The sequence below is a fragment of the Enoplosus armatus genome, chromosome 4, assembly GCF_043641665.1.
Source record: "Enoplosus armatus isolate fEnoArm2 chromosome 4, fEnoArm2.hap1, whole genome shotgun sequence".
NCBI lineage: Eukaryota > Metazoa > Chordata > Actinopteri > Centrarchiformes > Enoplosidae > Enoplosus > Enoplosus armatus.
The window spans coordinates 912,501-937,098 of record NC_092183.1 but is presented as its reverse complement, the minus strand read 5'-3'; the positions used below and the strand labels follow the sequence as shown (position 1 = coordinate 937,098).

The window sequence follows — 24,598 nt, the reverse complement described above, 5'->3', positions numbered from 1 at the left end:
GAGGCGAAGGGCATCCGGGATACCGGCCGAGAGGGGAGCCGCTGAAACTCGTTTCTCGAGGTCAGTAACCGGGACTTAAGACTTTCACGACGTCTGAGTGTCAACAGGGAGATTATTTGATCGGCTTCGTCACACAGAGACACATCCTGGTTTCGGTTTAGAGAAAACTAAAATCCGTCTTGAGGAATTTGAGAAAGACAAAACCTGTTAGCATATTAGCCGCGTGCTAGCTAACAGACACACACACACACAGTCCGGCCAGGCAAACAGACGTTAACGTGAGGGCTTATGCATCTGTCAGAATACCTGCTGAAACTGTCTGTGTGGGGGGCAATTGTGGTTCACTGAATAGAAGAAAAATGCTGGTATTCACACTGAAGTTACCTTCCTAAAACCCGTTAAGTAACTATTACAGCCCGTCCAGCCGCTAGCCAAACCGCTAATGGCAGTATACATAGAGTCGAAAGTAGATGCTAACCGGCTAATTACATAACGTAACACGTTAGCTCTCAAGCTAATCAGTAATAACCAGCACTCTTTAGCTTTCAGTCTGCAGGTTTTGTCATTTTCACGAAAAAAAAGATTCGGAGGAGATCATTTTACAATGTTTTGATAAATCAGGCAGAAATTTTCGGGAACTCATGACTTGTGAAAGGACAAAGTGACCGACAGTTGGCGTAGCCAATAGTAAAGCTTTGGTTTCGTTTTTCCGGGCGGGACTTCTGTCAGTCAGCCAATCAGGGAGCCGGGTAGGCAGGTGGTGGGTGAGAATGGAGGCAGGCAGGGAGTGGAGACCCAACAAGGTCAAAACAGAGACGGGGAAGCTCCAGCTGAGGGAACTAATGAAGACAGAGCAGAGGTTACTCAGCTCTGTCACACTGGAAACAACATAAATTACATTTTTGTTGTTGGGATTAAAGTCTTCTGATGGTTTTTCTGAACTTTTACTGCCTCTCGCTGCTTTTCACATGTCAGTGGTTGTGGGATGTAGAGCAGGAGCGTAAAGCTGGCAGTTCAGTATGCAATAACAGCTGGCAGGATCTCAGACTGCAGGGAAACAGCAGTGCCCTCACTGTGACCTCAGGGTCGTGTTTGACAGGTGACAGGTGTCTCAACATATCAAGTCAAAAACACACATCTCAGTAGGACTGGCTATTGATATTGCCAAAACAATAACTTTTTTGACACCTTAGTTTGGAGCCATGAAAACATGTTTTAATATTTTCCAAATATCCAAACGGCTGAGTGCACCAGTGTTGTTTTATTTTATTAGGTAAAAGAACTGTAAATGAGCCAAGTTAGCTTAAAGACCTAATTTTCTTCTGTTGTTCCAGATGTTAAAAAGGCAGCCAACAAATACAATAAAAATATCTTATAAAATTCATGTACACCACCTAATAAATATGTACAAATAGTACAGTACACATCCTCAGATACAATTAGACAATCTACTAGGGCCGCCCCCTTTGATGATTTGAATAATCAGTCAGGAAGCAGAGTAACGCAGGATATCAGCCGGGATACTTTTGAACCAGACGCTGGTACAGCCTCCTGCAGCTGTCCAGTGTGGCTCACTCTTAAGCTGACAGAGCTGTCAGCAGTCAATCTCAAACTGTACTATGACCTGGACGCGCACTTTCTTTCTGACTGTGTGAAAAACTGTTCAACAAAACGTTGAGTCTTCAAGGTAAAACATGAGACTCATGCAGGCTGTTGTAATAGGTGAGTGTGGAACTGACAATCATCAGTAATAAATCTGAGTATTTATAAAAATGATATATATATATATATATATACACGCACACACACACACACTCAAAAAAGCATAAACCTAAAGCACATGGAAAATCGCCCCCTCAGAACACTAGAGGAGAGCTTTGCAGGGTGCATGCAAATGTGTAAAGCAAGCACAGCACAAGCCTTAATTTAACCATTTGTCACTGTCACTTCACTCTATGCATCATGCATTTATTTCCTCCTGCTGACATGTGAACACCCCTCTGCCCTTCTTCTTTTCGGTCCTTGTTTTTAATCTTTATTTGCAGACGTTCACACTGTAAACTCCTCCGTTGTTACAGTCTGTTCTCAACACGTGTCTCTGTACATTAATGAAGTGACTTTAAAAACCATTTTAAACCTCTAACACAGTGTCTACCCCTCCCTCTCCCTCCCTCTCTCAGTGGACAAACGGACCAGTGGACAGTGGACTTTTCAGTCATCCCTCTCTGTTCTGGGTCTGACCCCCGGTGGAGTGAGTTTTTATCCCGTCGTCGTTCTGAGGTTGAGGACGTCCGGCCCGTCGGACTGACCACCACCATCGTGTGTGTGAGATACTTTAAGGACTGCTGATGCATCGTTTAAGGACTTGTGCGGCGCGGTTGCGTCCGCTCACCGCCTCGCAGGCGGCTCAGACTGTCGGCCAGCAGCGGCCAATCACAGTCACCTCCACAGGTGGCACAAGGACGTTTCAGCCAATCAGGTGCTACACGGCACCTGTGGCCTCGGAGCCGTTCCTGAATGGGACGAGCTCCAACTACGTGGAGGAGATGTACTACGCCTGGCTGGAGAACCCCAAGAGTGTTCACAAGGTAAGGAGCAGTGAAGCCCCCTGCTGGTCTGGAGGACTACACACCGGGGATCTGTCATGGTGGTTTACTGGCATGGTGTAGCTGAAATTAAAGTGCCTGCCACCACTGCACAGCTGGTGGGAGGCAGCGCCCCCTAAGGGACCGAATGAAGCCGATGGTGTTTCAGTGATCTACCTACAGGGACTCCCACACATTTCACTGAGTCTTGAAGGACAACCAGGCTAATAATAGCTGCTTGAAGCACATGACGGAGCTACTATACTGTCCAAACTGAAGGCAAGAGTCAGTTCTTAAAACACAAACCCTTACCTTAAACCAGGTGAATATTGGGGTGTTAGTTATGTATTCGTGATTAGTTAATCAGGATTAATGATTATGAATGATTTACAGTGTCCTAAAGGTTTCCCCATGATATCCTTTTACTAGCTGATTAAAAAATCAAGAATCATGAAGGTTGGGCAGTTAGAATAACACAAATATTCCCATTGAAGCCCCTGAACTTATTTTATTCCTACACAGAGTATAGAGTAGATCTACTCCAAAACCTGGTTTACCTTAAAAATCTTAATTGAATTGAACAAAACCAAAGATCTGGATGATCCACAGCTGAAGTTTGGTGAGGCCTCAACACCTGCAGAGTTTAAATAGTAATGAGAGATTATCACTATTATTCATCTGGACTATTAGACGTGAACAGTCCATCTAATGTTTATCCTGTGTGTGTGTGTGTGTGTGTGTGTGTGTGTGTGTGTGTGTGTGTGTGTGTGTGTCATGTTACATGTCACAGTTGTTATATAAAGACCAGACAGTGTGACCTTGCTGTGATCGACTTAGCTTCCAGCTACACAGAGTGGATTCAGGCCCTCATAGAGACGTCCTGTGCGTCAGTAATGTTGTTTAATAGAAATGGGAATTAGTACGATCATGTCACTTATTTAAATCAGTGTTCGGGGTGCGTTCAGGGCCAAATGTACATTCAGAAAGCGAGCAAGCTCCGCCAACGCCAGTGTTTCCATGTGAACATGATGGCAGAAACCTTTTTCAACGTGCCCCCCTGTTAACCATGTTGCCATGGCAACGGCAGAAACCACACGGGAAACGATGCAGGGGCTGCTTGTATCTGAGAAGGGCTGAACCATATGAAATTAAATCATATTGCAGTTGATTTGTCAGATATTGTGATGTGAGTCACGATTTCAGTGGAAATGGTCATTTTGACTGAAAAAGAAATATGAAAATGTTAATGATGTGATTTCTGCTGTGGTCTGTATCAAACAAGCTTGTTCCCATACGTCTGGAGCACACATACTGAGTAAACTGAGTAGAAAGTGCAGATTGGGCTGAACAGTAAACACATTTCCTGTTGATAAAATTGTAGTGCTGGAGGATTTAGTCAAAAAATACTGAAATAATTTAGCTTGGAGACATTTTTTTAATGTTTATTTTTCTTGTGCGAATGCATAACATCTAAAACATGAAACATCTGCATTGTTTAGGAAGAATTTAACACCTGCACCACTTGCGGGGGGGTCGTTGTCATGCATAAGAAAGAACTGCAGCCTGCAGACGGCAGCACTAATGAACACAAAGTGAAAAGTTCTTTTTAACTGTCACTCAACAGGTGAACGGACACATGTTCAGTCTGGACTTCCTGCTGCTCCTTCACAGTAAAAGCCTGAGTCAGTCTGTTTGCTGCTTCAGTGTGACACACAAGCAGCTGCAGGAAGTGATGAGTCTGCATTAACTTACATCACACACACACAGGTGTGTTTGCACCTGCTCATTGACAGTTATTAATTATACGTAATTATATGTAGATGAGTCCAGATATTACAGCTTCTGATGGGTTTCAGTGGAAACAAACCCAGTTCATGTCACCAGTTTATTTCCTGCTGTCGCTTCAAACTGAAGTAAGTGATTCATGTCGGCCCTGCTGGTCCTGAGTTGTATAGAGAAGGTCAAACAGAGCAGTGTGGTGTTCGAATGAGTCAGACACTTCCTGTTAGTCCTCTTTCTGCCTCCAACTCGTTTGAGCCCAAAAAACGCACTACGCAACTAACTGAGTTAATTAGCTAATGGCTACAGTTAGCGGTTACTTTAGCAACAAGTAAATCTTTCTGTCCATCAGGATCGAGTTTTTCCAAAGTCAGTGCATAAAGTTAGAAAGTTGTGTTTTTGTACAGTAATCATTGAGGCCCGGCCCCCAGAAACACTCATTTGTGGTCTGATAAACAGTGAAATATTTGGTCTCTATGTACGTGTTTATTTGCATATAGGGTTAAAGCGTGAGATCCAATCACAAGTGTTCACTGGAGACGCATGTTGATGCCAGGTGTGAACTGGGCACCTGATCTGTGGAGGTTCCTCCGTCACCTCGGGAACATAACATGAACTCTTCTAAACTCAAGGTTCACTTACTGGCTTTCTTCAGTGAATGGAACTTGCTCAGGTGTCTGTCTTCCACTTGCAGCCTCGAGTTGAATATGTTATTACGCTGCATCATTTTTAATCAGTGTCTCAGTTGTCCTGGTTGTTTTTAGATTAGTTAGCTTTCTTTAGTTTTCTCCAGAGATGTGGTCATGTGTGATTTCTGATGTTGGGGTCAAACATAAAGGACCGGGGGCTCTTCAGCATCCATATTTTATCCATCTTGTTCAAAGAGCAACTTTACTGTTTGCAATATGTAGTTAGATAAACTGTATGTCATTGTACTTGTTATTACTGTGTACAATGACAATAAACCATTTAATGTTAACACGATTGTAACAGTCAAGAACATGAAAATACAAACAAGAAGTTGTTGGCTTCATGTGGCTCATTATGAACTACAAGCCAGACACAATGAGCAGTGTTTGTGTTTTATAAACCAACATCTGTGACTCTTTATGTCTCGGCTCAGATGGTTTCTGCATCCTGGAAGAGAGTTTTGTTTTACAGAGTCATCTGCAGGTTCAGAGTCTGCTGTAAACAGGATTTGTAAAACCAGTCTTAAACCAGTCTGACTCGTCCCGCAGTTTAATTTTAAATTTTACCACAACAAAGTGAAGGGAGTTCTCCTGCAAACTGAGGCTGGAGGAAGTACTACTTTGATGATATGTTTGAAAAATAGCCATCGGTTGCTTCAAGGTTGCAGCTCAGTCTTATTATGGACATAAATTTTACATAAACCTGTTGGACTGTTAATCTGCCAGCTTCTTAAATCATCACACAGTCGCACACAGTGGGTTTTATATCGAGGCTCCAGTGCTGTTATTGTCCTGAAAAGCTCCTCCTGAAACAACATCAGTGGGCCACACATCCTTCTTATCTTCGGGCTCCTTGGTGACGGCCTTCGTACGAGCTTCTGGATGCTGAGAATGAGTGTGGTGAAAAGTCTGCAGTCAGTCGAGGTTGTCCAGGTGGTCTCTGGAGACTTGTGTTGCAGCAGCTGAGTCCTCAGATTTGTTGTAGTTGTAGAGTAACAGCTGCTTTTTACTAAATGTCTACTCTGTGTTGGTTTTTCATCTCCGGTGTGGAACCTCAAACACTTCCTCGCTCTGCCTCTCAGCTGCTTCGGTGTCCTGATTATCTGCTTTGCTCGCTGGTGTCTTCCTCCATTTTTATTCATTGTTTTAGTTTACCGATCGATCAATAGGGCTGCAACAGATCGAGCAGACAGTGGATTTTAAGAGCGCCCTCTGTTGGACCACAAGGCAAACTACTTCAAACACACTAGTTGTGCTTATAACTTAGAACTGTAAAAATCAAAGTCAAACACTCAATGCTTTTGTTTTTACTGCGTTCAAACGAGTTAGCATAAAAAGCGACAGCCCTAATGGAGATTTGTTGGTTTCATAGAACATGATGGATAAATGAAACCAGATCAAATCAATCAAAATAAACCAAAACACTGGTTTAAACTACATTGTAGTTTTTGATAAGCAGAACGTGGTCTTGGTTCCCCCTGCTTTATGTACTGAAGTGATGTGTTAATGTCGTAATCTTATACATATATATACATGATACTAAAGCTTCCAGAAAGGATTGTGTGAAGAGGGCGGCACTGCAGCAAAATGTGAAGTGTGTTTGGAAATGTCTTTGATCGTGGAGAGAGCTGAGTTCAGACTGTAATGAGATGTTTGTGAGCAGCAGAGAGTCTGTGGTTATTCAACTCATTCTGGACTCATGAGTCACTGAGTAGAAACCTGATGCTGCACGGTGCTCTGTGTGCAGGGAGCGCCGCTGTGTTCTGCCTGCAACATAATCCTGTTTGTTTCTGCAGACAGACGTCCGTGTTGGTCAGCGCTCAGGGTGTCCTTTCCCATCACCTGCGTGTTTAACCCTCCTCTGGGTTTAGGCTTCAGAGGGGCTTCAGAGGGGCTTCAGAGGGGCGGAGGCCCTTTAGGAAAAGAACTAGCTCACATGACGTGTTGTTGGATCAAGTGTTTATAGCTGAAAAGCCTGCTGACAGAGAGACACGCCCTGAAGTCACGTTACACAACTCTTCTCCAGCACAGCACGCTTTGGATTAGATGTAGATGATGCCGCTCCAGAGGGAGATTTGTTTTCACAGCCAGAGCAACAGAAACTATTCTTTTTCAGGTGTGTGTGTGTGTGTGTGTGTGTGTGTGTGTGTGTGTGTGTGTGTGTGTGTGTGTGTGTGTGTGTGTGTGTGTGTGTGTGTGTGTGTGTGTGTGTGTGTGTTTCAGTAAAGGTGTTCACAGGAATAGCTGGAATAACCTTCTATCATTTTATTAAAAGTCATCTCATTTTGTCTCCCTCCATCTCTCTTTACCTTCCTCCTCTTTTCTCTCACCTCTTTTTCCCTCCTCCTCCTCCTCCTCCTCCTCCTCCTCCTCCTCTCCAGTCGTGGGATGTGTTTTTCAGGAATGCTAACGCCGGTGCTCCTCCCGGTGCTGCCTACCAGTCTCCTCTGGGTCTGTCTGCAGCTCCTCAGCTCTCCTCTCTGGTCGGAGCTCAGCCCAACGTGGAGAAGCTGGTGGAGGATCACCTGGCCGTCCAGTCCCTCATCAGGGCCTACCAGGTACACACACACACACACACACACACACACAGGTGGATTATACCCTCCACATACAGCTTGTCTGTATAACTACTGATAATCTGCAGGATGCAAGGCTAGAAGGGCCTCCTCCCTGATGTGACCTGGTACCACATCCCAGACTCCAATATGTCATAAAGGGTCAGTTCACCAAATTAAAACAACCATTTAACATGAAAAAACCCTCAATATTAATTAACTTAATATTATTTTTTTGATTGCCATTATTATTTTTTGTCTTACTTCTGTTTTGGGGATAATATGCTCAAAGTTTTGGAACTCCAGTTCCCATGATGCTCTGGGGCATGTAAACAGGGAGTATAGTGTTGCCATGGATTCGGTGAGTTAGCTATGGGCTATAACTACATACAGCTCCTGGATGAACAGACCACCATCACTGGATCACTGAGACTGATGGAAACTCAGAAACATGGTGATTCTCAGGCAAGTTCTGCAGTCAGGAGCGTCTTTTGTATGATTTCTGAGCAGATATATGGACGATTAATGATTTCATCATGAATCATGTCTGTGTGTTAAAACAATTTGTATTATGAGTTATGACTCTGAGAATCAAGTAAGCCAAACTACAATAACTATTAGTATTAAGGTTTTAGTTTGCACACATTTATATTTAATAAATATGTATTTAAATTGAACTCTACACTATTCTTTCTTTTGTTTATAGAAATTCCTAAAAACTGAAAAATGTGTTTTATTTTCTCGTCCTTATTTGGGTCCTGGCCGCTCCCTGCTGGACTAGCATGGCTGTAAAATGTGCTATTTAACTTGACCTTTGTTCCCCAGAACCTCCTGAAACATGGAGCTCAGTGCAGCCAACAGACGCTTTGTCACTAATGAAACTGCGTTTTCAAAGCTTGTTTGTTATTTTTATAATGTTTTACTGTCTTTTTTTTATCTTTAAGTAATCATTAAATTTAATTATTATTATTATTATTATTAGAAGTCGTGTATAATTTCGTTTGATGATCATTATATTTATATCATACTTAAACACAATTGAAAGTTATGAATAAACTCTTAGTGTGTGTTTGATATTGTATGACGTAGTTCAGAGTTTCTCAAGCTCGGGAACCACAGATTTCTATACATAGTGAAAGTGGAGCTTCCTTCATGCTGTTGAACATGAAATTACTAAAGTAACAGATTGCCTCTTTAGCTGGTGTCATGAAAAGTTTGAGAAACCCTGATTACGGATGTAGGTAGTGGAGGTCTTCACAAGTCCGACATGGTGAAACGGAACCTTCAAATCAAACTGATCCAAAACAGGAGGTGTAACTGCAGCAGTGTACATCGACTCAGGACAGCACAGTGTTAGTTTCTCTACAGTAGATCCATATTTTATAATCTGAATCTGAACACTTCCACATCACTAACTTCTCTCTCAGCAGAGTGAAGCTTGTAGAGAGCAGACGAGGGACGTGACGGCTCATTCTGTCATGATGTTTAATGGCACTGACTTTCAGAAAAACATATTTTATATATATAAAATATTCTAGTTGTAAATAGAAACACATGTACGGCTACTAGTGGACTACCACAGCAGACCTTTTATCGAACCACACTGTGTGGCATCATTTTTACCTGAGGTGACGTGTCTTCAGGATGATGTGGGGCTAAACACCGAGTCAGTGGCACTTTATAATAACAGAGATGGAGAAACTGTATTTGATAAGGTCACTATCAACAACTATACATAAACACATTTTCCTCACTGGTTCATAAAATAGTCCTCAAATCTGCAGGAGCATCAGCAGTTGGCGATAGTTGATATGATTAAGACCCTGTCCCGAACAGACCCGAATCAGACCCGGAGCTAACCCAGTTAGAGAGAGAGGTTCAACACTGGCAGCAGGCAACACAACAGGACCCCATTGGACCTGATTAGACTGGATAAACTGTAATCTGGAGTCCTGGGTCAGCTCTTAGTTATATGGACCTGTGAAGACCTCCAGTAACCAGGACTACCTGTTGCTGCTGTTTGTGTGGTAACCAGGTGTGTGTGTGTGTTTAGGTGATGGGGCATCACAACACCCAGCTGGATCCTCTGGGAATCAGCTGTGTGAATTTTGATGATGCTCCGGTCAATAGCGGCTTCCAGGACGTCGGTGAGAACGCTGAGCTAAACAAACAAACTGCTTCCAGCCTGAGTGTTAATGTTGCTTTTCCCTCCCACCCTCCCTCTCTCCTCCCTCTCTCCTCCCTCTCTTGTCCCTCCCTCTCTCCTCCCTCTCTCCTCCCTCTCTCCTCCCTCTTCTCCCTCTCTTCTCCCTCTCTCCTCCCTCTCTTCTCCCTCTCTTCTCCCTCTCTCCTCCCTCTCTTCTCCCTCTCTTCTCCCTCTCTTCTCCCTCTCTTCTCCCTCTTCTCTCTCCTCCCTCTCCTCCCTCTCTCCTCCCTCTCTCCTCCCTCTCTTCTTCCTCCCTCTCTCCTCCCTCTCTTCTCCCTCTCTTCTCCCTCCCTCTCTCCTCCCTCTCTTCTCCCTCTCTTCTCCTCTCTTGTCCCTCTCTCCTCCCTCTCTTCTCCCTCTCTATTCCCTCTCTTCTCCCTCTCTCCTCCCTCTCTCCTCCCTCTCTCCTCCCTCTCTTCTCCCTCCCTCTCTCCTCCCTCTCTTCTCCCTCTCTTCTCCTCTCTTCTCCCTCTTCTCCCTCTCTCCTCCCTCTCTTCTCCCTCTCTCCTCCCTCTCTTCTCCCTCTCTTCTCCTCTCTTGTCCCTCTCTCCTCCCTCTCTCCTCCCTCTCTTCTCCCTCTCTCCTCCCTCTCTCCTCCCTCTCTTCTCCCTCTCTCCTCCCTCTCTTCTCCCTCTCTTCTCCCTCTCTCCTCCCTCTCTCCTCCCTCTCTTCTCCCTCCCTCTCTTCTCTCTCTCTCCTCCCTCTCTCCTCCCTCTCTCCTCCCTCTTCTCCCTCTCTTCTCCCTCTCTCCTCCCTCTCTTCTCCCTCTCTTCTCCCTCTTCTCCCTCTCTTCTCTCTCCCTCTCTCCTCCCTCTCTCCTCCCTCTCTCCTCCCTCTCTTCTTCCTCCCTCTCTCCTCCCTCTCTTCTCCCTCTCTTCTCCCTCCCTCTCTCCTCCCTCTCTTCTCCCTCTCTTCTCCTCTCTTCTCCCTCTCTCCTCCCTCTCTCCTCCCTCTCTTCTCCCTCCCTCTCTCCTCCCTCTCTTCTCCCTCTCTTCTCCTCTCTTCTCCCTCTCTTCTCCTCTCTTCTCCCTCTCTCCTCCCTCTCTCCTCCCTCTCTTCTCCCTCCCTCTCTTCTCCCTCTCTTCTCTCTCCCTCTCTCCTCCCTCTCTCCTCCCTCTCTCCTCCCTCTCTTCTCCCTCCCTCTCTTCTCCCTCTCTTCTCTCTCCCTCTCTCCTCCCTCTCTCCTCCCTCTCTTCTCCCTCCCTCTCTTCTCCCTCTCTTCTCTCTCCCTCTCCTCCCTCTCTCCTCCCTCTCTTCTCCCTCCCTCTCTCCTCCCTCTCTTCTCCCTCTCTTCTCCTCTCTTCTCCCTCTTCTCCCTCTCTCCTCCCTCTCTTCTCCCTCTCTCCTCCCTCTCTTCTCCCTCTCTTCTCCTCTCTTGTCCCTCTCTCCTCCCTCTCTTCTCCCTCTCTCCTCCCTCTCTTCTCCCTCTCTCCTCCCTCTCTCCTCCCTCTCTTCTCCCTCTCTCCTCCCTCTCTTCTCCCTCCCTCTCTTCTCCCTCTCTTCTCCTCTCTTCTCCCTCTTCTCCCTCTTCTCCCTCTCTCCTCCCTCTCTCCTCCCTCTCTTCTCCCTCTTCTCCCTCTCTCCTCCCTCTCTTCTCCCTCTCTCCTCCCTCTCTTCTCCCTCTCTTCTCCTCTCTTGTCCCTCTCTCCTCCCTCTCTTCTCCCTCTCTCCTCCCTCTCTCCTCCCTCTCTTCTCCCTCTCTCCTCCCTCTCTTCTCCCTCTCTTCTCCCTCTCTTCTCCCTCTTCTCCCTCTCTCCTCCCTCTCTTCTCCCTCCCTCTCTTCTCCCTCCCTCTCTTCTCTCTCTCTCCTCCCTCTCTCCTCCCTCTCTCCTCCCTCTCTTCTCCCTCTCTTCTCCCTCTCTTCTCCCTCTTCTCCCTCTCTCCTCCCTCTCTTCTCCCTCTCTCCTCCCTCTCTTCTCTCTCTCTCCTCCCTCTCTCCTCCCTCTCTTCTCCCTCCCTCTCTTCTCCCTCTTCTCCCTCTCTTCTCCCTCCCTCTCTTCTCTCTCTCTCCTCCCTCTCTTCTCCCTCTCTTCTCTCTCTCTCCTCCCTCTCTTCTCCCTCTCTCCTCCCTCTCTTCTCCCTCTCTCCTCCCTCTCTCCTCCCTCTCTTCTTCCTCCCTCTCTTCTCCCTCTCTTCTCCCTCCCTCTCTCCTCCCTCTCTCCTCCCTCTCTTCTCCCTCTCTTCTCCCTCCCTCTCTCCTCCCTCTCTTCTCCCTCTCTCCTCTCTCTCTCCTCCCTCTCTCCTCCCTCTCTCCTCCCTCTCTTCTCCCTCTCTTCTCCCTCTCTTCTCCCTCTCTCCTCCCTCTCTTCTCCCTCTCTCCTCCCTCTCTCCTCCCTCTCTCCTCCTCTCTTGTCCAACCTCTTCCTTCTGTCCTTGTTTTTGTGTCAAATCCTGTTTCGATGTTGATCTTTTTGCCCTTTTTCTTTTTCTGTTCGACGTTCCTCCTTTTCTTTATCTTTCCTTTCTTTTACTTTTATAAATCTTCCACTCCATCCTGCTTCTCATCCACTCGGCTCTCCACACCCTGCCGCCTCTCTTTCGGCCATTTTGTTACATCTTGTTTCCTCCTCCTCCTCCTCTTCTTCACCCCCTCCTTCACTTCGTTCCGTTCCTGTCCTTCTCTTCCTCCTCACTCCACCACCTCCATCCTCTCCTCCTCCTCCTCCTCCTCCTCCTCCTGCCCTGGGTGGGCTCTGTGCTGTTGTCACTCCCTGTAGATCCGAGGGCACCATGTGGCCCAGTTGGACCCCCTCGGCATCATGGACGCCGATCTGGACTCGTGTGTCCCCACTGACATTATCACCTCCTCCGACAAGCTGGGTGAGGAGCCAAACCCTTAGAAAAAACCAGAAGGTCTTTCCTGTAGCTCCTGTGTTCTCCTGGTCTGCCTCGCAGTCCGGCTGTCTCTGAAATGTCCCGATAGTCGGGGGAAGTTTGTCAACGTTTCTTGCTCTGGGAATGTTTCTGTAACTTTGTCTTGAGCTGAAACCTTGTTGTACATTAGAAGTTCTTGAACCTTCTCGTGTACAATGACTGTTTCTGAAACGTTGTCCATCACTCAAATGTTCCTGGAATGTTCTCATGTGATGAATGTTTCTGAAACTTCATCTAACTTATAATGTTTTGTTAATGGGAGTCTTTTTGAAAAGTTGTAGTTTTTATGGGCATGTTTCTGGAACAATTTCTGAAACCTTCTTGATTACGACAAGTCTCTCTATAACATCTAAATCCTTCTTACTTTGTACTTTAAAATGAACTCCCTTTCAAAGATTGAATGTTTCTGAACCTTAAAACTGGAACCGTCCTCTTTATTGGAAGGACTTTAAGCTTCCACAGATCGTCATTAGAACCGGGGTCACGTCGTTTGATAGGTTTGTCAAGAAAGATCTTAATTGGATTCACTTCAGCAAGCAGAAATAGATTTGGCCCTCAGGTGTTGTGGATTTAATCCTTTTACACCTGGTTGTAAATAAACAACCATGAGATGTGCGAATAAAAAGATGAGCTTTTCTTTTGGGCAATAGAATATGATTAAAACGCTGAGACATTATTCAAAACTAGATGTTATTTAAGTAAATTCTTGACAGAATGACCTAAGATCCGTTTAGTAGCTGATTTGGAGTTTGACTCATATTCGTGATCTTAATCAGCAGATAGTTTGCAGATGAGCACTTTACGTTCTTCCATCATGCCACTACGAACTAGAAGTACATCTGAAACGCCATGACAGCTGTGTAAACTCCGTCTGCTGAGGAAGGCCATGTGCTTTGATCGTAAGCTCCAGAACAGACAGTTCAACGGAGACATTCAAAGTTTCTGAGATGACTTCAGGTCTGTTTGACCGTCCTTTGGAGGACGTTTGACCCCAGCAGGATAATACTGTTAGCGGTGTTTGGATGAGTTGTTGCTGAGCTGTTAGCTTCGTGCTAACCCTGTTGGTGATGCATCCGTAACTAGCTGCTCTGGACTCTGCAGCATCTGTGATGTGATGGCAGAAACCTGCTGCTGTAGTTAGACGTGTTTTCAGCAGCGAATGTGTTTTAGCTTTTGCTTTTCGTTGTTTGGCTTCTCGTTAGCTTGTTGTATCAGTAACCTCTGGCTTATTTCTGTTGGCTGATCGCTGAAGAGACATTGAGGGTGTCCAGCTTGGGCCTTTGACACCACTGGTTTTAAATGGGAATTTTAATATTGAATCTGCTAAATAGTGTCATGTGTCCATATATGGAAATGTCTGCTATATGTTGTCTACCTGTGGCAGGCCCAATTAATCCTCATTCAGGGGGAACTGCAGTGTATTTGCTAATGAATTGACTTCCAGTAGAGGATGACAGTGACAGTAGACATTGAGGTGCTCTTATATAAGAAAATGAAGAGCAGTGTCTCTACATGGACAACTGGGAGTCCATCTGTCACAGTGGTTCCCAACCTAGGTGTCGAGACCCCCACCAGGGTCACAAGATGATAAACAGGAAAGACATTGTTGTGCTTAACAAAATGATGTTTTTATAGAGATTTACTGGTTAATTTCAGGCATTTTTAAAAGATATTTGTTTAGGTTGTGTTGCTCTGAAAATCAACTAAAAGGAGACTGCTGATTGGTTAGTTGTTGTAGAAGTGGTAGAGACTATTAATTCACCCGCAGTTAATTTAACGTTTGTCATGTTGATCATTGAGTTGTTATTTCTGTAAACTTCTGTTGGCTTACAGCAACCTGTTCAGCTTCAAACATCTCAGCCACACGTCTCTTCATCCCAACTACAAAGCTCTGATTGATTATTTTCCAGCTGTTTATTTGAATGAAAAGGTCATAGACGTGTACAGCGATTCAAAGCTCAGACTAACTGAATGAACAGTTAACTTGTGTATTTCTGTTAACTCAGAATAGTTTACAGATTGTTAGGACAGTATGAACGAAGGAAACTCTTGATTATTTGTTTAGTTTTGTTGTCTCAGCTGACTGGATACTTCCTAAAGTACTAAATCAGTTTATTTAGGTGTGTTTTAAATCATGTCCTGTCTCTTACTTTGAGCTCTCTTGGCTCGCATTGCCACTAACTGCTAATTAGCTTTAGCATTGCCTAACTGGACTGCTTTTACTGAAGTGAAAATCCTGTTGCACCATCTGACTCAGTCCCTTACACTCAAAATACTACATGAGTCATTACACCTACGTTTTACGGGACTGTCACAATGATTTAACAGTACTCAAACTGATAGTGTTGCAGGGACAGATTGTGAATCATATTTCTGAGATCAGACACTCTGGTATGTGTACAGAGTATTTAAAGTTTGTAGTGAAAACAGAGGACAGTTTAGAGTCCTGCAGCTCAGGAATTAGTCCCGTCCATGCTGTAGTGAAGGTGACTTGTGGAGAATGGCTTCCTGTTTGGTGAAACCCTCAGTGTGGGTTGGTTGTGGTGTGGCTTCTGTATTGAGGACTTTGTAAGCACAGCATGGTGTTGACTACACATCTCTTTCTCCACCACTTCATTCAAAAATCACACCTTTTCCAAACCAAACCTCTGGACCTTTTCTGTAAATTTGAACAAATAAAAAGGTGGTGGAGATGCTGAGATGCCGGGCCTGTGTTGTGCTATGTTTTAGCTGTAGACAGTTGTGGCGGTGGTGCAAAATGGCCGTGGGTGTCGGGTTTGAGCGGGTTGTAGGTCACTAATGGTGTCCGGGTGTCTCTCCCTTTACTGCCCCCTGCTGGCGACCCTTCCAGACCTGGCTGTGTTCAAGGAGAGGCTGAGAATCCTAACGGTAGGAGGTACGAGAAACAAAGGCGCTGGTGTGGCACTGCGCAGTGCTGTGAAGCCAGTTGTTCATCTTTAGTAGAGTATTTTCACTGCAGTAGTGTGTATGTAACGTCTACAGGAACTCCAGGAAGTCAGAAACAGGTCCTGCTGTCTGCTGGACTGACAAGTACATTTGGTCCAGCAGACAGCAGGACCTGTTTCTGACTTCCTGTGCCCCTGTAGAGGTTGCTGTACTAGAGGGTGGGATATTTCATTTGGTTCACTGTCTTTGCTTTTATCAAACTTGTTTCTACAGGAGTTAATGAATGTTGGTTATTAATAACTAGTGTTTCATAATATTAAAAGGCAGGCTAAACATGAAAATGAGGACAAAAATATGATCATAAAAGAAATAGACTACACAGACCAGGATTTATTTGTTATTTGTACAAATATTAGTTTGACATACATTTGAAACTGTATTTAATATGGACCAGTCACATCATGGCCGATATACTTTATTTTGACTTTAATATCACTACCCATACAAATCGGCACATTAGGTACATAGCTAAATTGATCCCATGCTGGGAAATTGAAATGTCACTGCAGCCGGAGTACAAAAACAGGTGCATAGTGAAGTACATTTAAAAAAAGAAAGTATACTGAGTATCTCCTTGCTGGTCTCCCAGCTGACAGACAGCAATTACAGCAAGTTATAGACGAACAACATACGACTGAGAACACAAAAATATTTTCTAATACAGTCATTTAAAAGATTTCATCCTATAAACAACTGAAATGGCACCTTAAAGCAACCCAGCAGCTGTCTGAAATCATGAAGATACCTGGGACCGATCCAGTACAGTAACTTCATGAGACAACCACGTCCTGATCCTAAAATACCCCAAAAGATACCGACCTCTGAGTACTCAGTAGTCATTACTGCAGAGTTACAAGAGTACTCAGTACTCAAGGGTCGGACCACACCCACATACTAACGTACTGGGATACAGTGATCCGTGAGTTCAAGTGAATATGGTCCAGGGGTGTAAAGTGTGGGGGCCAATGTCCCCCTCTCTACTTCCTGCCCCCCTTACGGCGCCCTTACTCGGACCACACCTGTTTCAGTTTCATTCCTGCTACAGTCGGTGTCTCCAGGACCACGTTTGACATCAGACATTGAACCAGAGTGAAATATCCCTCTAAGACCTCAGTTCACGGGAAACATTGTGAGGAACCTCAGAGACACATTTGACAAAAATATGCAGCTAAATGCACAAACTGAAGGATGTTTCCCTCCACTGTTGACTGTGTGTCTGCTTCAGACTCTCTGACCTCTAAAAGTCTCCTGTGTGTTCTGGTCGGTGTAGTTAGCTTTGTTAGCTTTGTTAGCTTCTAGCTGCTGCTAGCACTCTGCTCTGTCCAGTAAACAGTAGAACAGTACGTAGAGTCGTCAGTTCACGTGCAGCCTTCAAGGTGACATCAGAACATTATTTTGAACTGTGGCCACAAAATGATTAAAGTTTACTCTGTTCAGCATTCTGCACATAACATCTGTAACGTTTTCTAGACCTGGAGGCAAAACAACAGGCCATACAACTGGATTTCCCCTGAATAACCCTGATTTTATTATTATTAATACACGTATTCTATTACAAGACTAAAACATTTAGCAAACATAAGTAACTTTCAGGCAGCCATGTTTTCATGTCCTTGTGAATGACAGGCTTCAGTGTAAACACCGTGTGGAGCTTTAAATATGACAAACATTCATTTTTCCAGTTTTCCTGAAAGTAAGAAGGAACAGAGCTTTAAAATTTTAACATCCAATAATTTTTATAAACCACAAATAACTGCAAGACCTATGGATTCAACAAATATCATAAAGCACTTTTCAAAACGTTAAAGTTAAAAATTGCTTTACAAAGAAAAACTTTTTAAAAGAAAGGAGAAAGATATAAAAACAAGGAAGGAAACAAACTACAAAATATCAAGTTATAAAATCAAGAACAACAAGTGTGACAGTGCTTGACTGAAGTCTCACCTTCCATCAGTTGTGGCCATGAGTTAAAAAATCATCTTCTCCGTGTCGCTCTGTAAGTTGGACCTGCAACACTGGCTGAAGTTTTCCTGTCGGTGTCTCACAGTGATGAACGTCCCACATTTATCCTGAAACGTTTCAGTGCTTTTGTTAAAACACCTTTGTGGTAAATAAAATGAAAGAAAATGTGATTTATTTGTATTTCGGCCAGAATGCTGTAGAAAAGACATTTCTAATCTCAATTTGGTTTTCCTGGGTTAAAAAAAAGATGGATGAAATAAATTGAGAATAAAATGAAAAACGTGCTTCACTTGCAGAAGACGTTCAGCCTTTGTTATTGAGCGGTGTTAGCCTGTATAATGTTTCTGGTGGTGCGAGGCTTCAGGTTCCTTTCACCTTCTCTTGGTTTTAATCTCCTTTCAGCTCTTCTCTCTCTTTGTTCAGCTGTTTATGGCTTTTCTACAGTTTTAGCCTTTAGCCTCAGTGTGTTTCTGAGCTAACTAGAGGACCGAAGATGTCAACAGTACTAACACTGCTGGAGTTATAACGCAGTGAGACACTGTGCTGCAGCGTGTCTGGTGACATTTGAATTTCAATTAAACTATTTGAAATCTTTGACTGCGATTAAAGAAAATCTGATTTGCATGACTTTTTCACTCCATGCTAACAGTAGTAGTGTCTCAGCATCGAGGCCTGCAGCCCTGAATCTGTCCTCATGTCCTTTCAGCCCGTGAAGATGCAGTGAACAAAGTGTTGTGACTGTGTGTTTCAGAGTCAGACTGCCACTCACAGTTTAGTGTCGGCTGCAGACAGAGCGGTAAAGATCAGAAACCTGCTGCTGTTTGTTTGTCAGAACGCCTCGGCTGCCACATGTTCTGTTAGCAGAGAAGAAGAGTGTCCTCACTACTTCCCCCTCTTCAGAGGAGGAGGAAGTGAGGAAGAGGCTGAGCAGTGATCCGTCTGCCTGCTGTCTTTAGAGAGACTCTGCTTCTTGATTGGCCAGCTTGGCTGTCAGTCGTGTGATTGGTTTGTGTCTGCGGTGTTTCCTCCTCGCTGCTCATCTCATCAGAGGAGCTTTCTGATTGGCTGAATCAGCTGTCAGTCTGCTCAGCTCAGCCCTCTGATTGGCAGGTTGAGTGTTTTCTGCTCACTGAGTGTAACAGGAAACGTTTAAGGTCGTGGTGTCGTTGGATTTAAGGACTCTGCAGGATCATTTTTCATACAGAGGGATTTTAAATGGAAGTCAGCACTGCTGCTCATGTGACATAAACACACACACATCTTTCTACTTTCTCTCTCCATCTTTCATCTCTTTCATAACACATCCTCCCCTAACTGTCCCATAATCAGTGTGAAGTTGCAGAATAACAGATTAAACATCCATAACCCCCCAACATGTCGCTCAGTCATCGCTGCTGTCATGAACACATCGCTGCTCTCTCTCTGTGGTGAAGTGGAGATTTTTTATTTCCGTTTTAAACGAGCTGGAAACCTCCTTTTTCGCCCTCTGTCTTGTCTTCCAGGAGACCAGTGCTGATATACAGGGGTCAGCAGAGGTCAACCAGTCAGGAAGTGACCCATGAATGTAGATTGGTGCTGCTGCTCTGGGTGACGTTGGTGCAGAGAACAGGAAACGCCATAAAAACACTTGATTCCAGGTGTTTTAGCTCCGATTCAGTTGATAAAACATTCACTTTCTTCCCATTTGATTAATTCGATTTAATTTCAAAAACTATATTTCGTCAACGTAACCTGTCAGACCATAATTAGACCTCTGTCTGTTCAGTTCGATGATATTAGTTTGTTTTTTTTAATAAATGAATTCGTTACATAATCAAATGTTTTTGACTAGGAAACCTTGAATTACAAAGAGCGCTCTGCGAACAGGATCTCACAGATCTGAGGACAGAGTGCTGCTGGAAACTGGACATTTTAAAAGGCAGGATGTTGAGAATGGACCAATCAGCTGCAGACACTCACGGGCCGAACCCACAAATCCAGGTCGATACTCAAAGATCCGGCTGAGGGAGGAGCTCAAGCCGGTTTGTCCATATGAATTTAAGCTGCGTCGTACCTTTGATTCATACAATTGTGCTTAATAACACATTTATACAAATAAATAGTAAACATGCGTTTATTGACAGTAGCAGCTTGTTTCAGAGTGTATTTGCTGCTCTGTGTTAGAGTCTCTGCACTGCTGCCACTCAGAGTCAGGCTTCATTCTGACGCTGCTGGAGTTGAACCTGCTGACACTGAAACTTCTGCTCTCAGCTCCCATCACTTTCTTGCTGGAACCAGGATTTGATAGTTGGATCACGTAGATCTGTTAATCCACAGACCCTGGACCTGTTCTTAACAGTCTGTAACAAAATCTGTACAACAGAGCACATTTTATGATTCTTAAGATTTAGAGACTTTTCTTTCTCCTGAATCTTGTGAAAAAAGAAAAACCCAACAGCTGCAGCGTTTCATTTTAAACAGAAGAATAGATGGAACAGATTTTGTGTTGGCTGTTGGCTGGAAACATTATCACCACCTTTCTAAATAGATCTGCTGCCAAACGGATGAAAAGTGAATATTTTAAAGGACGTGAGCGGTCCTGCAGCTGTGAGCTGAGTTCAACTAAATTGATCTTTGGCCCCAAACACACTGACCTCCACAACCAATGGGATTCAGATGGAAAAAATCTCAAGCAAGCCAGAAAATATTATATTAATCACTAAATATTTTTGCATCCTCGTCAGTGCTGCACAGCTTCCACCCTGATCTTAATTTTGGGGGGAAACAACCCACTTCCTGTCACTAACTGTTACTAAATGCTGCTGTTTAGTTTTCAGTTCAGTCTGCTGTCAGAAGTCCTGGCCGGTGTCACCTGTTACAGGATCAGTCTGGTGTTAGTCGATATTTTTATCTCCCACGTTCAGATCCAAACACTAAAACAAATATATCGTTTCATGTTTAAAAGGCTCAGTCATTCCCTCCAACAGCTGCTCGCTGTAGTTTTAATCAAACTAACAGCAGGAAATAGTGCATCTGTTGGGGACTATTTTGAGCGGCGGATGAATCCACATGTGGAGCTCTAGTGAGTATTTGGGGCAGCAGGACGGTGTGTGTGGGAGTCCAGATGAACTGCAGTGTGTGTGTTATTGGTGATGAATGATGATGACTGATGAGTTTTTTAATAATAATAATTAATAATAAGAAATATCAGGCTGTGGTTCACACACAACACTGTTAGTAGAAACTTTCACATCTGGTTTGATCTGAACATGAGGTTTATTATCACCACACTGATCCTGGACTCTTCATGTCTGGCTTGATGTGTGAACCTTCTGATTGGCTGAAATGAATGATACTAATGATGTCTCTCCTTGCTTTTATTTTCTTATTGTTCTGGACCCTTCAACTGATCCTCATCCCGTCCTGCTTGTTGTAAAACTACTCAACCTGCTGCTGCACCACAAATACTTCCTCCATCCTCTCTCAAACTACTGTTTCCTCTCCTCCTCCTTCCTCTGATCTGCATGTTTATTGTCTGTCTGCTTTGAGAAAATACTACTGTACACTTCTTTATAATATTCATTCATTCATTTATTCATTCATTACTAACTCACTTGTGCATGTTTTCATTTGCCCATGGCGTGTTTGTGTGTCTGTCCATCTCTTTGGTGTCCTCTCCCTCCGTCCTGCAACCTTTTCTCACCTCCTTCCCTCTTTTTTGTCCTTGAATCCCCTCCCTCTCCCTCCCCTCCTGTGCTTTGGTGCATCATGGGACGTGTAGGCTTCTACGGTCTGGATGAGTCAGACCTGGACAAGGTGTTCCGGCTGCCCACCACCACCTTCATCGGAGGTTCAGAGAGCGCCCTGCCTCTGAAAGAGATCATACGCCGACTGGAGGTGAACACTGAGTCACACACAGAGCTCCACCTGAACCTGCAGCCCTTCACATCACTCATTTAGATGATACGTGTTTGGGAAAACGATGAACAGTCTTTTTGTAATTTGTAACTGTCTGTTGGTCAGATGGCGTACTGTCAGCACATCGGTGTGGAGTTCATGTTCATCAACGACCTGGAGCAGTGTCAGTGGATCAGACAGAAGTTTGAGACTCCAGGAGTGATGCAGTTCACTCTGGAGGAGAAGAGGACGCTGCTGGCCCGTATGGTCCGCTCCACCAGGTAGACGACAAGACATACGACACACAACGCGACACGACACACAAGACACACAACATGACACGACACACAACAAGACATACGACACACAAGACACAAGACACAACAAGACATACGACACACAAGACACACAACATGACACGACACACAAGACACAACAAGACATACGACACACAACAAGACATACAACACACAAGACACACAACATGACACGACACACAAGACACAACAAGACATACAACACACAACACGACACACAAGACACAACAAGACATACGACACACAAGACACACAACATGACACGACACACAACACGACACGACACACAAGACACAACAAGACATACGACACACAAGACACAACAAGACATACGACACACAACAAGACACAACAAGACATACGACACACAACGCGACACGACACACAACAAGACACAACAAGACATACGACACACAACACGACACACAAGACACAACAAGACATACGACACACAACAAGACATACGACACACAAGACAAACAACATGACACGACACACAAGACACAACAAGACATACGACACACAACACGACACACAACATGATACGACACACAACGCGACACGACACACAAGACACAACAAGACATACGACACACAACACGACACACAACATGATACGACACACAACGCGACACGACACACAAGACACAACACAAGACATACGACACACAACGCGACACGACACACAACATGACACACGACACACAACACACGACACACAACACGACACGACACAACAAGACATACGACACACAACAAGACATACGACACACAACAAGACATACGACACACAAGACACACAACATGACACGACACACAAGACACACAACATGACACGGCACACAAGACACAACAAGACATACGACACACAAGACACACAACACGACACACAACAAGACATACGACACACAAGACACAACAAGACATACGACACACAACATGACAGGACACACAAGACACAACAAGACATACGACACACAACAAGACACACAACATGATACGACACAAGACATACGACACACAACGCGACACGACACACAACATGACACGACACACAACATGACACGACACACAAGACACAACACAAGACATACGACACACAACATGACACACAACATGATACGACACAAGACATACGACACACAACGCGACACGACACACAACATGACACGACACACAACATGACACGACACACAAGACACAACACAAGACATACGACACACAACATGACACGACACACAAGACACAACACAAGACATACGACACACAACATGACACAACACACAAGACACAACACACGACACACAACGCGACACACAACATGACACGACACAAGACACAACATGACACGACACACAAGACATACGACACACAACATGACACGACACAAGACACAACATGACACGACACACAAGACATACGACACACAACATGACACGACACACAAGACACAACGCGACACACAACATGACACGACACAAGACATACGACACACAACATGACACGACACACAAGACACAACGCGACACACAACATGACACGACACAAGACATACGACACACAACGCGACACGACACAAGACACAACATGACACGACACACAAGACATACGACACACAACATGACACGACACACAAGACACAACGCGACACAACGCGACACACAACATGACACGACACAAGACATACGACACACAACATGACACAACACACAACATGACACGACACACAAGACACAACACACGACATACGACACACAACATGACACAACACACAACATGACACGACACACAAGACACAACACACGACACACAACGCGACACACAACATGACACGACACAAGACATACGACACACAACGCGACACGACACAAGACATACGACACACAACGCGACACGACACACAAGACACAACACAAGACATACGACACACAACGCGACACGACACACAAGACACAACAAGACATACGACACACAAGACACAACAAGACATACGACACACAACGCGACACGACACACAAGACACAACAAGACATACGACACACAACAAGACATACGACACACAACATGACACGACACACAACAAGACACGACACACAAGATGACACGACACACAAGACACAAGAAGACATACGACACACAACAAGACATACGACACACAACATGACACGACACACAACAAGACACAACAAGACATACGACACACAACATGACACGGCACACAAGACACAACAAGACATACGACACACAACAAGACATACGACACACAACATGACACGACACACAACAAGACATACGACACACAACAAGACATACGACACACAACAAGACACGACACAACAAGACATACGACACACAACATGACACGACACACAAGACATACGACACACAACATGACACGACACACAAGACACAACACAAGACATACGACATACGACACACAACATGACACAAGACACAACACAAGACATACGACACACAACATGACACAAGACACAACACAAGACACGACACACAAGACAGAACATACGACACACAACATGACATGACACACAACATACGACACACAACATGACACGACACACAAGACACAACACAAGACATACGACACACAACATGACACGACACACAAGACACAACACAAGACATACGACACACAACATGACACGACACACAAGACACAACACACGACACACAACGCGACACACAACATGACACGACACAAGACATACGACACACAACATGACACGACACACAAGACACAACACAAGACATACGACACACAACGCGA

General features: G+C 44.6%; 1 protein-coding gene across 2 annotated transcripts in view; it reads left to right on the top strand.

Moving 5' to 3' along the window:
- ogdha (oxoglutarate dehydrogenase a) overlaps positions 1 to 24,598 on the top strand; it is a 37,571-nt gene continuing 12,973 nt past the window's right edge. Inside the window, exons 1-8 of one of the 2 annotated variants that reach the window (XM_070903675.1) lie at positions 1 to 60; positions 2,181 to 2,588; positions 7,435 to 7,611; positions 12,532 to 12,634; positions 15,540 to 15,584; positions 18,369 to 18,413; positions 21,378 to 21,493; positions 21,620 to 21,774. In XM_070903675.1, the coding sequence (XP_070759776.1) occupies positions 2,349 to 2,588; positions 7,435 to 7,611; positions 12,532 to 12,634; positions 15,540 to 15,584; positions 18,369 to 18,413; positions 21,378 to 21,493; positions 21,620 to 21,774 (881 nt within the window). In that variant the 5' untranslated portion in view covers positions 1 to 60; positions 2,181 to 2,348. The remainder of the gene's footprint in view (positions 61 to 2,180; positions 2,589 to 7,434; positions 7,612 to 12,531; positions 12,635 to 15,539; positions 15,585 to 18,368; positions 18,414 to 21,377; positions 21,494 to 21,619; positions 21,775 to 24,598) is intronic. The other variant, XM_070903676.1, reaches the window with a different exon arrangement.